The 12,494-nt window shown below is 35.0% G+C and overlaps 1 protein-coding gene across 8 annotated transcripts in view; it reads right to left on the reverse strand.

Annotated features, from left to right (window-relative positions):
• Window positions 1-4,890: 4,890 nt before the first annotated feature.
• The window catches only part of LOC109064466 (membrane-associated guanylate kinase, WW and PDZ domain-containing protein 2-like), a 76,855-nt gene continuing 69,251 nt past the window's right edge, over window positions 4,891-12,494 (reverse strand). For 3 of the 8 annotated variants that reach the window (XM_042752847.1, XM_042752845.1, XM_042752844.1), the window contains 8 exons: window positions 10,984-11,179; window positions 10,383-10,562; window positions 9,856-10,041; window positions 9,396-9,777; window positions 7,767-7,959; window positions 7,210-7,353; window positions 6,010-6,148; window positions 4,894-5,557 (listed from right to left, as the gene is read on the reverse strand). In XM_042752847.1, coding sequence (XP_042608781.1) covers window positions 5,256-5,557; window positions 6,010-6,148; window positions 7,210-7,353; window positions 7,767-7,959; window positions 9,396-9,777; window positions 9,856-10,041; window positions 10,383-10,562; window positions 10,984-11,179 — 1,722 coding nt within the window. In that variant the 3' untranslated portion in view covers window positions 4,894-5,255. Of the gene's footprint in view, window positions 5,558-6,009; window positions 6,149-7,209; window positions 7,354-7,766; window positions 7,960-9,395; window positions 9,778-9,855; window positions 10,042-10,382; window positions 10,563-10,983; window positions 11,180-12,494 lie in introns of all 8 variants that reach the window. The other 5 variants (XM_042752848.1, XM_042752843.1, XM_042752841.1 and 2 more) reach the window with 5 other exon arrangements.

A 12,494-nucleotide genomic window follows, 5' to 3' on the forward strand; every position in this document is an offset into this window, starting at 1 on the left:
TATAAATTATTATAATTCTTTCAAAAATAAACATTAATTTTAATATTAAATTAAAATATTTCAGTTTAACTAAGTTTTAAACAATACATTTTGGTAAATAAAGCAACTACTTTTATTTAATTGTAAAATACTTGTTTGGTGTATTGAAACCTTGTTTTGAAATGTTTGGTGTATTGTCAAATCTATTTAATTGCTTTTCCAAAAAATGTAACTTGTTTTAAGGATGTGTAATTTTTACAGAAAACAAGAAAAAATACTGATTACATTTTTTTTTTTTTTTTTTGCAGTATTCAGAAATAGGAATGTGATAAGCTTGTATTGATATGTGACTTTTTCAATGCAGCTCCTGACGGAGTTTCAGGATATTCTGTGGTTCACAAAACCGCTCTGGAATTACATTCCACATACCTCAAGAACAATTAAATTGGCACAGTTATCAGCCTGTGATCAGAATGACAGGTGCAGAGCAGCATAAGACATTTCACAATTAAATGAATACAAAAAGAGGCAAAACTGTGAGATTCAATCACTGTAAATGTTTCTGTTGATCACATTAACACTGTCTCTTCCATCTAATGAAAAGGTCAGAATGACAAAGGTTCGGATAAAACATTGTTTGCCGTAACAAACACAAAATCTTGATATATTTTCTCCTACCGCTGTCCACATGTGCCAGATCAGAAGTTTTGATCTTTATACAGTTTTTACTAATGAAACATTTTCACAACATCAGAAAAAAAATTGGCAATGTTTGTCACCACTGAATCAAAAGTGAAAACAAAAGCTCAGCTCTTAAGATATTTCTATTTTTTTTATGTAAAATGCATATTTCATACTGCTCTTTGTCCTGCCTGTAAGGCACTCTGCCCCATACAACTGGGTCCCACCCATTCATGCTAGAGAGACCCTGATCATGCCCACATCATTTAAAAACATCCCCTTTCCTCGTCTTTGCTCCCAGCTGAACCTTAACCGTGTCTTAACCAAGCGTGATGTGATGAAACAATAAAGCAAAATTGACCAGGATAAAAAGTTCTGATACTGACACGCCAATAATAACCGATGAATGGTCAATATTAAAAATCTATAGCATTTTTTTCTAGATAAATAAGAATAAAATGCTAAAAAACAATCATTTTAAATGCTACAAGTGAATTTGGGCATCAGAACAATATAATGTACAATATGAAAAATTTATATTCATTGTGAGACTTGCTCAAGATTACATTTAATGGTGTTATTAAATTTGAATTTTTAGAAGCTTGCAAATGTAATCTAAATATAAAAACAGGAGAAATTAACATTTTAAATATCACAATTAAATTGCAAAATTACATATTTACCAATTAAATTACAAATATTTACCAACAGCAATATCGGCCGATACACCAAAATATTACGCATCTTGTAACTATATAACACACAGTTATCATATTGGTCCAAATCCCAAATTTCTGTTTATACCCCCACCCATAGTTATTGTATTCATACGTACTGGTCCAAATCCCAAAATTATCTGTATGTAGCCCCGCCCATATTTACAGTATTGGTCTAAATCCCAAAATTATCTGTATGTAGCCCCGCCCATATTTACAGTATTGGTCTAAATCCCAAAATTATCTGCATGTAGCCCCGCCCATATTTACAGTATTGGTCTAAATCCCAAAATTATCTGTATGTAGCCCCGCCCATATTTACAGTATTGGTCTAAATCCCAAAATTATCTGCATGTAGCCCCGCCCATATTTACAGTATTGGTCTAAATCCCAAAATTATCTGCATGTAGCCCCGGCCCATATTTACAGTATTGGTCTAAATCCCAAAATTATCTGCATGTAGCCCCGCCCATATTTACAGTATTGGTCTAAATCCCAAAATTATCTGCATGTAGCCCCGCCCATATTTACAGTATTGGTCTAAATCCCAAAATTATCTGTATGTGGCCCCGCCCATATTTACGGTATTGGTCTAAATCCCAAAATTATCTGCATGTGGCCCCGCCCATATTTACAGTATTGGTCCAAAACCCAAATTTATCTGTATGTAGCCCCACCCATACTTATAGTATTGGTCCAAATCCCAAATTTATCTGCATGTGGCCCCGCCCATAGTTATAGTATTGGTCTAAATCCCTAAATTATCTGCATGTAGCCCCGCCCATGTTCACAGTATTGGTCCAAACCCCAATTTATCTGTATGTAGCCCCGCCGATAGTTATAGTATTGGTCCAAATCCCAAATTTATCTGTATGTAGCCCCACCCACCACTGTCTTATTGGTCCAAAACCCACGTTGCTATGCATTACATATCAAATAAGTTCTGAGTAGATGTGATGTTGTTGCATCATGCAGCAATTTCACGTTCGGAGCTAACAGGCAAATTATTTGTCATGTCGCACTTGGTTAGGACACGGTGAAAGACTACATGTCTCCTGGTCTCAGACCGAACTGTCCTGAAAAACCATATTTTTTTTAATTAGCTCCACTAATAAGCTTTCTTGAACTACGGAGCCATCAGAGACATGGGAATGAAGCTTGTGAGGTGTAAGATGGCACCCCAAATCCACAGTGGTGGTGCACAGTACAGGGCCAATGACACACTGAGGCTTTGAAAAACATCCGCAGTCCTTCTTCGGTTCAGTTCGCGATGTAACAAAACGTTTGGCTGGGTGTTGAATTCATCAACTTAACCATACTAATGTAATTATCTTGGGATCTAAAGGGATACGTCCATGTGGCAGATTTGGCGATTGATGTGCATTTACCCTCTCATAATTCAGGCCGAATGGGTCGGCGTGATACTTTCCCTTGTATCTCCATCATGGCGGTCTCCCTTTATATGTACTGTCAATGTTTCACAATGTCTATGGTGACTTTTTCCCATCAGACATATAACGCAAGGCAATACTGAAAAGTTGAAGTTCTCAACTCAGAAGTTTGTGTGTTTCTTCGGAAATCTCTTTTCATGCTACACATATGTTTGCAATATTTGACCCCTGGCATCACTGGGGGTTTGGTATGAACATCTTGAAATTATACAAAAAAATAAACAACCTCTACATGATCAACAAATAAAGAGAGCTCGTGTCCACCGGACGGAAGAACGAGGCGTTGAAAGTTCGGCTCGTTCCCCTGCGAGAAGTTTCCGCTCTGGATCCAGAATTAAACAGCGAGAGGGCGAGCCACGCGTCTTTGGCTGCCGTTCATCTAGATCGTCCGGAAAACGAAAAACAAACTTGGAACAGAGACTATATGAAAAGCAAGTTGGATGCAACAATCCATTTGAGGTTGATGTGTCTCCATCTGTTCTTAATAATTTTGACTTTTATGATCCATCTCCTCTGTTTTTTATGCTGTTCAAAGCACAGCTCTTACAGGTGGACCTGCCACCCATCGTTCTGCAGGAGAAGCCCCACAAAACTGACCACTAGGGGCGCTGTGATTGGTCCAGACTATCACAGAATGCACTGAAAGTCCAGGGTTTGAGGCTGGATGAGATGACGGGTGACGGTGAAGGGCGAGTGTCACGCTAGCGGGGTGAAACTACTTCCGACAAGGCAGGGGCGGCTGGAGAGACAGCACTCCGGGAGGCGCCACCTACCACCAAAAAAAAAAAAAAGCCAATTAATCACCCGTTACACCCGACAGGGTTACTGCCAGTGGACACAACACAATCATACAGTGTTGGGGAGCAATGAGCAGTTTAGTAGCATTTTCAGTAACAAGATATTTTAGGGTAAAGGGTAACATTATTCTACTCTTCCTCATCTGTTATTTTGGGAAGTCTGATTCATTTTAATGAACCATTTATGTAAATGAACTATGAGTCAGTTTGTGCTATTTTACACAGCAATGAATACAGTATTTCACAAAGTATTACTATGTTTTTTTTTTTTAACTTACTAGATTTATATACATAAAATGTTATGAAAAAATATATACTTTCTATAATAAACATTTATATAAATAATAAACAAATATATACATATATATGTATATATACATATGCTATCTATCTATCTATCTATATATATATATATATATATATATATGTATATATATATATATATATATATATATATATATATATATATGAAATGAAGGAAATAACTATATTAAGAAATTAAAATAAAATAATTATATAATTATATGGAATCTGAAAATATATTTATAAATCCTTAACAAAGTTATAATTGTCTATATATATATTATATTGTATATATATATATAGCTCTATAGATATATGCATAATTATAAGTATGTGTATCTATAAATGTAATCTAAACATTTATAAATATGAATATATACTGGTCTAGACACATATCTATAAACATTGAACATTTTAAAATATAAATATGATATATGAAGGACCAAACAGGAAAAAAATAATTATATAAAAACTCGGTATATGAACTACTTAAAAATTATTATAAATTTAATTAATTATTTATGAATTAAATTAGTTACTTTGTGCCATTTTCTATAGTAATGAAGACAGTATTTCACAAATTATTTGACTGTTTTATTATTTAGTATGAATGTATATTGTAATATGTATTATACAAATTATTTTATTGATATTATATAAAAATATACTTGCTATAATAAAATATATTTTAATTATAAACTTAAATGTATTTTCAGGGCCAAACAGGAAATAATTATATGAAGTAATTAAAATAATAAAAATAATCATATGAAATTTGACATTATATTTATAGATCCTAAATAAAAAAGTAGAATTGTAAATCTGTAAATGTGTATGTGTACATAATTCTATATACAATTATATGTATATCTATAAATGTAAATCTGAACATTTCTACTTAAAGTCTCTCTCTCTAGAGATATATACAAGAACAATAATCAAACGAAATCTGAATATATATTTATAAAAATGTTTCAGTGCTTCTAGTTGTATTAACTGTAATTAATGTAAATTTATGTGTTCAAGTTTAATGCCCGCACCCGAATTGAACCTTTGCTCATTTCCGCCCCCATATATTTTAGCATATTTTTTGGATAATTTCCATAAAATTGCATTTAATACTCAACACACAGAGCCTCCAGACAATTCCATTAGAAAAGATCACAAACTTACGGCAACAAATTGCTGAAGGATGATTGGTTATTTACAATTTTAAGGCGGGGCTCAGTGAAGCATCGACTGAGATCCTGCATTGCTTTCGTCAGATAAATACTCTGCTCATTTCTAGTCATTTATTAAGAAAATTCAATGTAGTTAGCTAAATTTTGTTAATAACAGGTAGCTGGATTTTTACTGTTTCCATCAGTTTCAGTGTGGCTTCCCAACACTGTCATGAGCACATGCACACAGTGACACAAAACTACACACAAACACGACATGCGACGCATGCTAGTGTACGAATGCAAACCGAAAACAAAAGCAGATAGAAAATCTACAGACATAAAATAAATAAGCAGAGAGGCATGCAGGATGCCACGAACCGTGTCTTTAGAGTGTCCCATTATGAAGAAACAGGGTGAGGCTAGAGTGTCGCTTTTCATGCACATGGTAAGGTTGGTAGGTACCATTCCTACAGGACAGGAAGTAAAAGACTGAACTATTGCATTGCAGATTAAAGTTAGAAAAAACAGAGCAGCTGATAGAGGAGAGGAGTAAAGAGAACACTAGTCACAGGCTACTAGAAGTTTCGTCACTAATTGAGAGTTCAATGAAAGGTTTAATTGATATAGTGAGTCATCAAAGACTTTTAAGCTTTTAACAGAAAGCTTTCAACCGTCAAGACCACCGTATCCCATTTGAGCTTTTGTACCCCAGTGCACTCCAATAAGCACATATATGAGTGTTCGCTCCATTACTTCAACCCAAATCAGCAGATTTTTAGTTTTACAACACGATTATCAATTTTATGTTCATCTGAAAAGTTGCTAATGGCTGCAAAAACCTAAATTTCTTTTAAACTGAACAACTTTTAAAAGATTAAAATGGTGTTTTTTTTTTGGCTTTGTGTGTTGCGGTACCCACCATATTCTGGCACCTGTCCCGTGCCCCTTTTCAACAGCAGACGTACTCGACGACCGCCAGCCTTGATGAGCTCGATGGCACGAGCGTGACTCATGTCTCTCGTACTCTCACCGTTAATTTCAATAATCTGATCTCCAACCTGCGAACATGAGGAATCATGGGAATATTTTACATCAGTATCACCTTGAAGGCTTTCTGTTTTATGATAATTGACCAATTAGAGTCAAGTACTAAATACAAAGACACTACTTTTCAAACATTTGCTCACCATGGCTGCATATATTTGATTAAAAATACAGAAAAAAACAGTAATATTGTGAAATATTATCATAATTCTAAGTAACTCTTTTCTACTGTAATATATTTTAAAATGCAATTTATTACAGTGATGCAAAGCTGAATTTCCATCATCATTACTGCGGTCTTCAGTATCACATGATCCTTCAGAAATTCTAATATGCTTAATTTTGAAAATAGTTGTGTTGCTTAATATTTCAGGATTCTTTTAATGAAAAGAAAAAAAAATCTAAAGAACAGCCTTTATTTGAAACAGATTTGAAACATTATGTCTCTGTTTCGTTGTTTAACATGAATGACAGACAACAGGAATATTAGACTGCTGTCACTTTAAGAGCTGCCCGGATTCAATATACTGTTACACGTGTTTTCTTTCTCCACTGTTTGCTCTCACTTAAGACCTAAATTACAAGGATACTTGCTTTTTTACACATACAAGTGTGTGTATTTAACTGTGCAAGGCCTATAAAGCAGGAAAAATAACTCCCGCGCTCTTTGAGCACCGTCTTCACGTACACGCCTCTGACAGCGCTCAGAAACTGTCTCTCAGACAGCGTGCAGAAATGAGTTCTTGTTTTTAAACTGCAATGCTTAAAAACATGTGCAAACGTTACGTTTTTGTGACCACATAGCACAACGTCACGTGAGCATGTAACCACTGTAGATACGGTAGTCAAAAATCGGTTGACACATTTCTACCGGTATATCACCCACCCCTATACTGACCCCAAACTTTTGAATTGTTGTACTGTAAAAAATCAAATGTACTTTCACATAAAAAATAGCATTTTTCACAGTGAGAGTTTCAAAATACATTTTAACAGTTTGAGCGCAAGAATCTCATTTATAAAAGTGCAATTCTAAAAAGGCTTTTCCTTCTAACAGTCTGAAGAGTGTTCTCACCCTCATTCTGCCGTTACGGATCGCAGGTCCATCCTCAGCCAGTCTCAGCACAAACAGGTCCATCTTGTATTCCCGTCCTCCACGGATGCTAAAGCCAAATCCCTTCACACTTTTCTCCAGTTCCACAGTGAAGTAGTCATAGTCCTGGAAAAATAAATTAAAATTAAAATTAATAGAAATATTGAAGTGTGGCACGCCGCTTTTCAAGACAACCCCCACAATTGACTTTTAATTAAAATTTACTATTAATATTTATATTCATGTACTTAACACCAAATATCACAAAAAAAAATTATGTTGATGAGATCAAACTGCATTTAATGTTATTTATTTTTATTATACTTTTTTTTGTTTTAATTCAGTGTACAGAACAAATACAAATTCTCTATATTTTATATACAAAAACAAATTGTGCTATAACAGGTGATTTCATTGCACTGGAAAAACATGACACTTCTAATGGTGTTTTTATTGATTTTCCAGCTGCATTATACTGTAATTGTTTCATATTCTGGATGTCAAGTAATATTTTGGTGTAATAAAATGTGCAGTTAGACCTGTGGTCTGTAATCGGCGATGGAGTGCTGTCTGTAGTCTATGAGAGCAGGTGGGTGTCTGTACTCAATGGTGGGCGGCTGTCTGTAGTCTGCTACAGGAGGATGTCTGTAGTCCACCGGAGGCTGTCTGTAGTCTGTATATGCAGCTTGGCAGATATCTGGTTTAACATCCTGCCTGGCTTTAACCTCCGACCTGTAGGTACCAACAAGATCAAATTAACCAATCCTGTCCCACAAGTCAACAGGCTGATTAACTTCATCTACACATTTCCCACAAAATTCAACTATAAACCACTTAAACTCTCTGTGAATGTTGGTTTAAATACTATTACGTCCAATGCACAATAAAAACAACAAGTTTTTGGCTTAATGTCTAACAGTGAGCTTTTTTTCCCTCTATGGCCATGTGACCAGGGCTTTGCTCATTGGTCATATTAATCAAGTCTCAGTTCCCATCTTTCACGATGCATAAATCAGAGCAGTCATGAGCCAACCCTGGGGGAAAAAAAATGTGTAAACCCTGCCTGAGAGAAGAAGCGTGTATTATTGAGGAGTTAAATAATTTATCATGAAGTGTTAAGTGATGTTACTCAGGCTAGTGTGAGAGAAAGACAGCAGACGCTCGAAGCATGATGTGAGAGTGCCCAAGGCAGTTTGGTTGAGCCCAAAGACTACCTGAGAGAAGCCTTTAAACAGACGTGGACACATGGAACAACGCAGGAAAAAAAGGAATGTCAAGAACAATCCTGACTCAATTTCAACTCAAAAGGAAAAATCTGAAATTATATTTTACAATTTATTTTAGTATTTTAATTTTAAATAATTGTAATTCATTAAAAATACTTGATTAATTTATAATATACATTTCACATAAAACTTGTTTTTTTGTATCAGTGAAAAAGGACTTGCCTTGACATTAATGACAATTAAGCAAGATTTCTCCAAAAAAAAAAAAAAAAAAAGAAAAAAAAAATAGTCATTACCATAATGAAAAACAAAATTAAATATTATTTAAATGGTAAACTACATATACCTCATGACAGTATGCTTTTTTTAATCAGTACAACTAATATTTCAGTACAACTAATATTTTCAAAATTAAAAAAAAAAAAAAAATAATACAGTAATGATTATTTTGGGTAAAATGTGCTTAATGGTGAAAACAAAAATAATGCTGCAATGCATAAAATGCAATATGAATATAAAGTGCTTAATTTTAATAAAAGATGTCATGCAAAAATGACAGAGAATGAACAGCAGAAATGATAGATTGATGACAGATAGATAGATAGAGAGAAAGAGAGAGAGAGAGAGAGAGATAGATAGATAGAGAGAAAGAGAGAGATAGATAGATAGATAGATAGATAGATAGATAGATAGATAGATAGAGAGAGAGAGATAGAGATAGATAGATAGATAGATAGATAGATAGAGAGAGAGAGATAGAGATAGATAGATAGATAGATAGATAGATAGAGAGAGAGAAAGAGAGAGAGAGAGAGATAGATAGATAGAGAGATAAATAGATAGATAGATAGATACTCAAAGGAATAACACTGTTGATTTAATAAATTTAATTAATAAACATATATTAAAAAAATTATATATAAATTAATAGGCAAACAGTACCTGGTGTCATGAAGGTACAGCTGTGGTGGGACTGGCACTGATCCGATGGAGGTGGGCTGAACTCCTGGTATGCCCGGATCCACAACAGGAGCAGCCTGAGTCACCGCTGAGCCCGACTGCATGGCCTCCAGGCCGGCCTGACTCACTGGCAGACTGCTTTGAGTCACTGGTGGGCTGCTGTGTGGAGCTCCAGGGCCCGGCTCCATCAGCAGGGGGCTGGGCTGTGTGGTGGCTGGGCTGGGGTGGGGGGCTGGTGGGCTGGGATGAGACACGGTCGGGCTCTGCTGGGCTGCTGGGCTGGACTGAGTATGAGGGCTGTGCTTCTGGGCCACCATGGGACTCTGCTTCTCTGATGTAGGGGCCGAATGAGCACCGTTTACGTCTAAGGCAAAAAAAACAGGTGTGTTTACAAAGGAAGAAGCCAGAAATCTTTCTTTGTTGCAACATATTCTGATCATACCTTCTTCAGGGATGATGTGCAAGGTGACAGTGAGTCCAGCGTCTTTGATCAGCTTGACAATGTCAGCGTGAGGCATGTTGATGATTGACTGACAGTTGACAGCCATAATCCGATCACCAACTTTCAGCTTCCCACAGCGATCAGCCGGACTGCCCTCGATGATGCGGCCGATCTTATGTGGCACAGCTACAAAACATATCAGTGTAACTATTGTGAGAATTTCATGTCAAATATTTCGGTCATATTGTAGTTTATAAAAAATATATAATAATAAGATAATATAAGTCCCTCCAATATAATATATGTTTTATAAATTGTAAATCAGCTTCTTTGCTTTAACTTTGTGGACTGTGTTCTTGGACACATAATGGGCTCGATCCCATATTTTTTATACATCTGCACTACAAACTGAACTTTACTCTAAGATAATGACGAGTCTATCTTAATAAACATGTCACCATGTGTAAAAGAATGCATAAGCGTTCACCAGAGCATCAGATAAACAGCTATGTGAAAGGAGGACTTACTTATTGTGTTCGTGGTCTCTGGACGGTTGAGGGAGCTGATGATGACAAAGCCAAAGCCTTCGCTTTCCTTACGATGGATAACTACATCAGTGGTGGGGGGCAAGTTGACTGGGCACACGGCATGACCCCGGGGAGAACTGCTCTGATTGGCCGCTGCGCTGTTTTCCTCACAAGGCTGGCCTGCAGGTGGCAGCAAACACAATCTCAGTCAATGCAAACACATAACCACAGCAGTGTGACTCCAGAGATCACTGCCACCAATTACTGCGCCTTTACTTCTTGATAATGTAATTCCAGGCATATGAAATAAATAATAGTCAGGTTTTTTTTGTTTGTTTTTTAATGGAGCATTTAAAAAAAAATAATTTTATCATTTAAAAAAAAAAAAAGACTGCTTATGTGTTTCATGTTTTGTATCATATTTAATTTCATATTGATAATTTTCAAATGATATATGATACAGTAGGCTTTATAGGGTTAAGGAAATACCTATAATCCAAAATACCAATATTATGGAATTTGCTGTTTTATAAACCCTGACAGTGCAGTAAATGACTAGTTTTGAGGATCAAATTGTTGTCACCGGAGGGTTTTTGCTCACCCTGCTGCAGCAGAACTCTCCTCCTGACGGTCAGAGTGACCTGTCCATTTCGTGCCGCCGCGTGCATGAGGTCGATGACGTAGCGGTGTGGTCTCCCCCCCACGGGCATCCTGTCAACCGAGACCAGCTCATCTCCCGGACGCAGTCTGCCGTCGCGCTCCGCAGGGCTGTTCTCTATGATTGCTCCGATCACAATCTGTGAAGAAAAATCAGTATCATGTTAATGTGAACCGACATGTACAGTCTTTTTAATAATAATTTTACATGTTCAAACAGCAATATTCTTGACAAACTGATGGGATTATACATATCTAGCCTGACATGCTGGTATTTATTTAAGAAATTAAATGAAATTACCAAAGACAATTAGCTAAAGACGACTGTAAATAAACTGTCATTTGAAATCCAAGAAAATCCATTTTAAATCAGAATCAGTATCAGAATCAGATCAGAATTAAATAAGAATAAAAGCCACAACTCTGCACAAAATCTGTCAAATTAAGTATATATTTATGGTATCAGATCATATTTGATAGTCTATTTGATATATACAGTAGCATGGTATGGATCAAGGTTAGTGTTATTGTTAACCATAACTATTATGAAGAAGAAAATAAGCAGTAAAAAAAAATTGTTAACTAAAACACAAGTGCAAAAGAATAAAACAAGGTTCTAAAATGCAAGCAAAAATGATTTTATCTGGAACTGTACATATTTTAATTATTTGTCAACCCTGACTTTAGACTAGCAATGTATTCTGTCAAATAAATAAATAAAAATAAATAAAATGAATAAACATACAACAACAGCGATCCAATAAAAAAGCAGCTGTTTGATTGACATGTAAAACAATCATTAAAGTTTCATTAAAGGCAGATGGAACAATTTGTGATGGAATGAAAGGATGAAAACTACACTGAACTGAAATAAAACGAAAATGCGAATTTAAAAAAAGAAATAAAGAAAAATTCAATAAAAAAATATTAAAAAAATAAAAAACAAACTATTTGGGCTGGGCATTATAATAAAAATATCACAGTATGATTAATTAAAATTTTTATTGAAATGTCTCACAATATAGTTAATTTTGCTGTAAATTTAACCCCAGAGTGTAAAGTGTATACTTAAAAAAAAAAGTATATTATAATATATATAATAGAGTGTAAAAGTGTACAGCTAAAATAGCTTGCACTATTTCTTTTGAAGCTTCATGGACACAAATTTATCACATAAAATAATGTTCTCAGACACATCATAAGTCTGACATATCAGCTAAAATAGCTTGCACTAATGGGGTCAGTAAGATTTTTTTTATTTTTTCTTTATTTATATATTAATAAAAACCATACTTTTCATTATATATAAAAAGTATGGTTTTCACAAAAACATAAGCATAATATTATAATTATTTACTGGAGTAATGATGCTGAAAATTCAGCTTTGCATCACAGGAATAAATTACATTATAAAATGTATTAAAATAAAAAGAGTGGTTTTAAATTCTAATAATG

The sequence above is a fragment of the Cyprinus carpio genome, chromosome B25 (assembly GCF_018340385.1).
Source record: "Cyprinus carpio isolate SPL01 chromosome B25, ASM1834038v1, whole genome shotgun sequence".
Taxonomy (NCBI): Eukaryota; Metazoa; Chordata; class Actinopteri; order Cypriniformes; family Cyprinidae; genus Cyprinus; species Cyprinus carpio.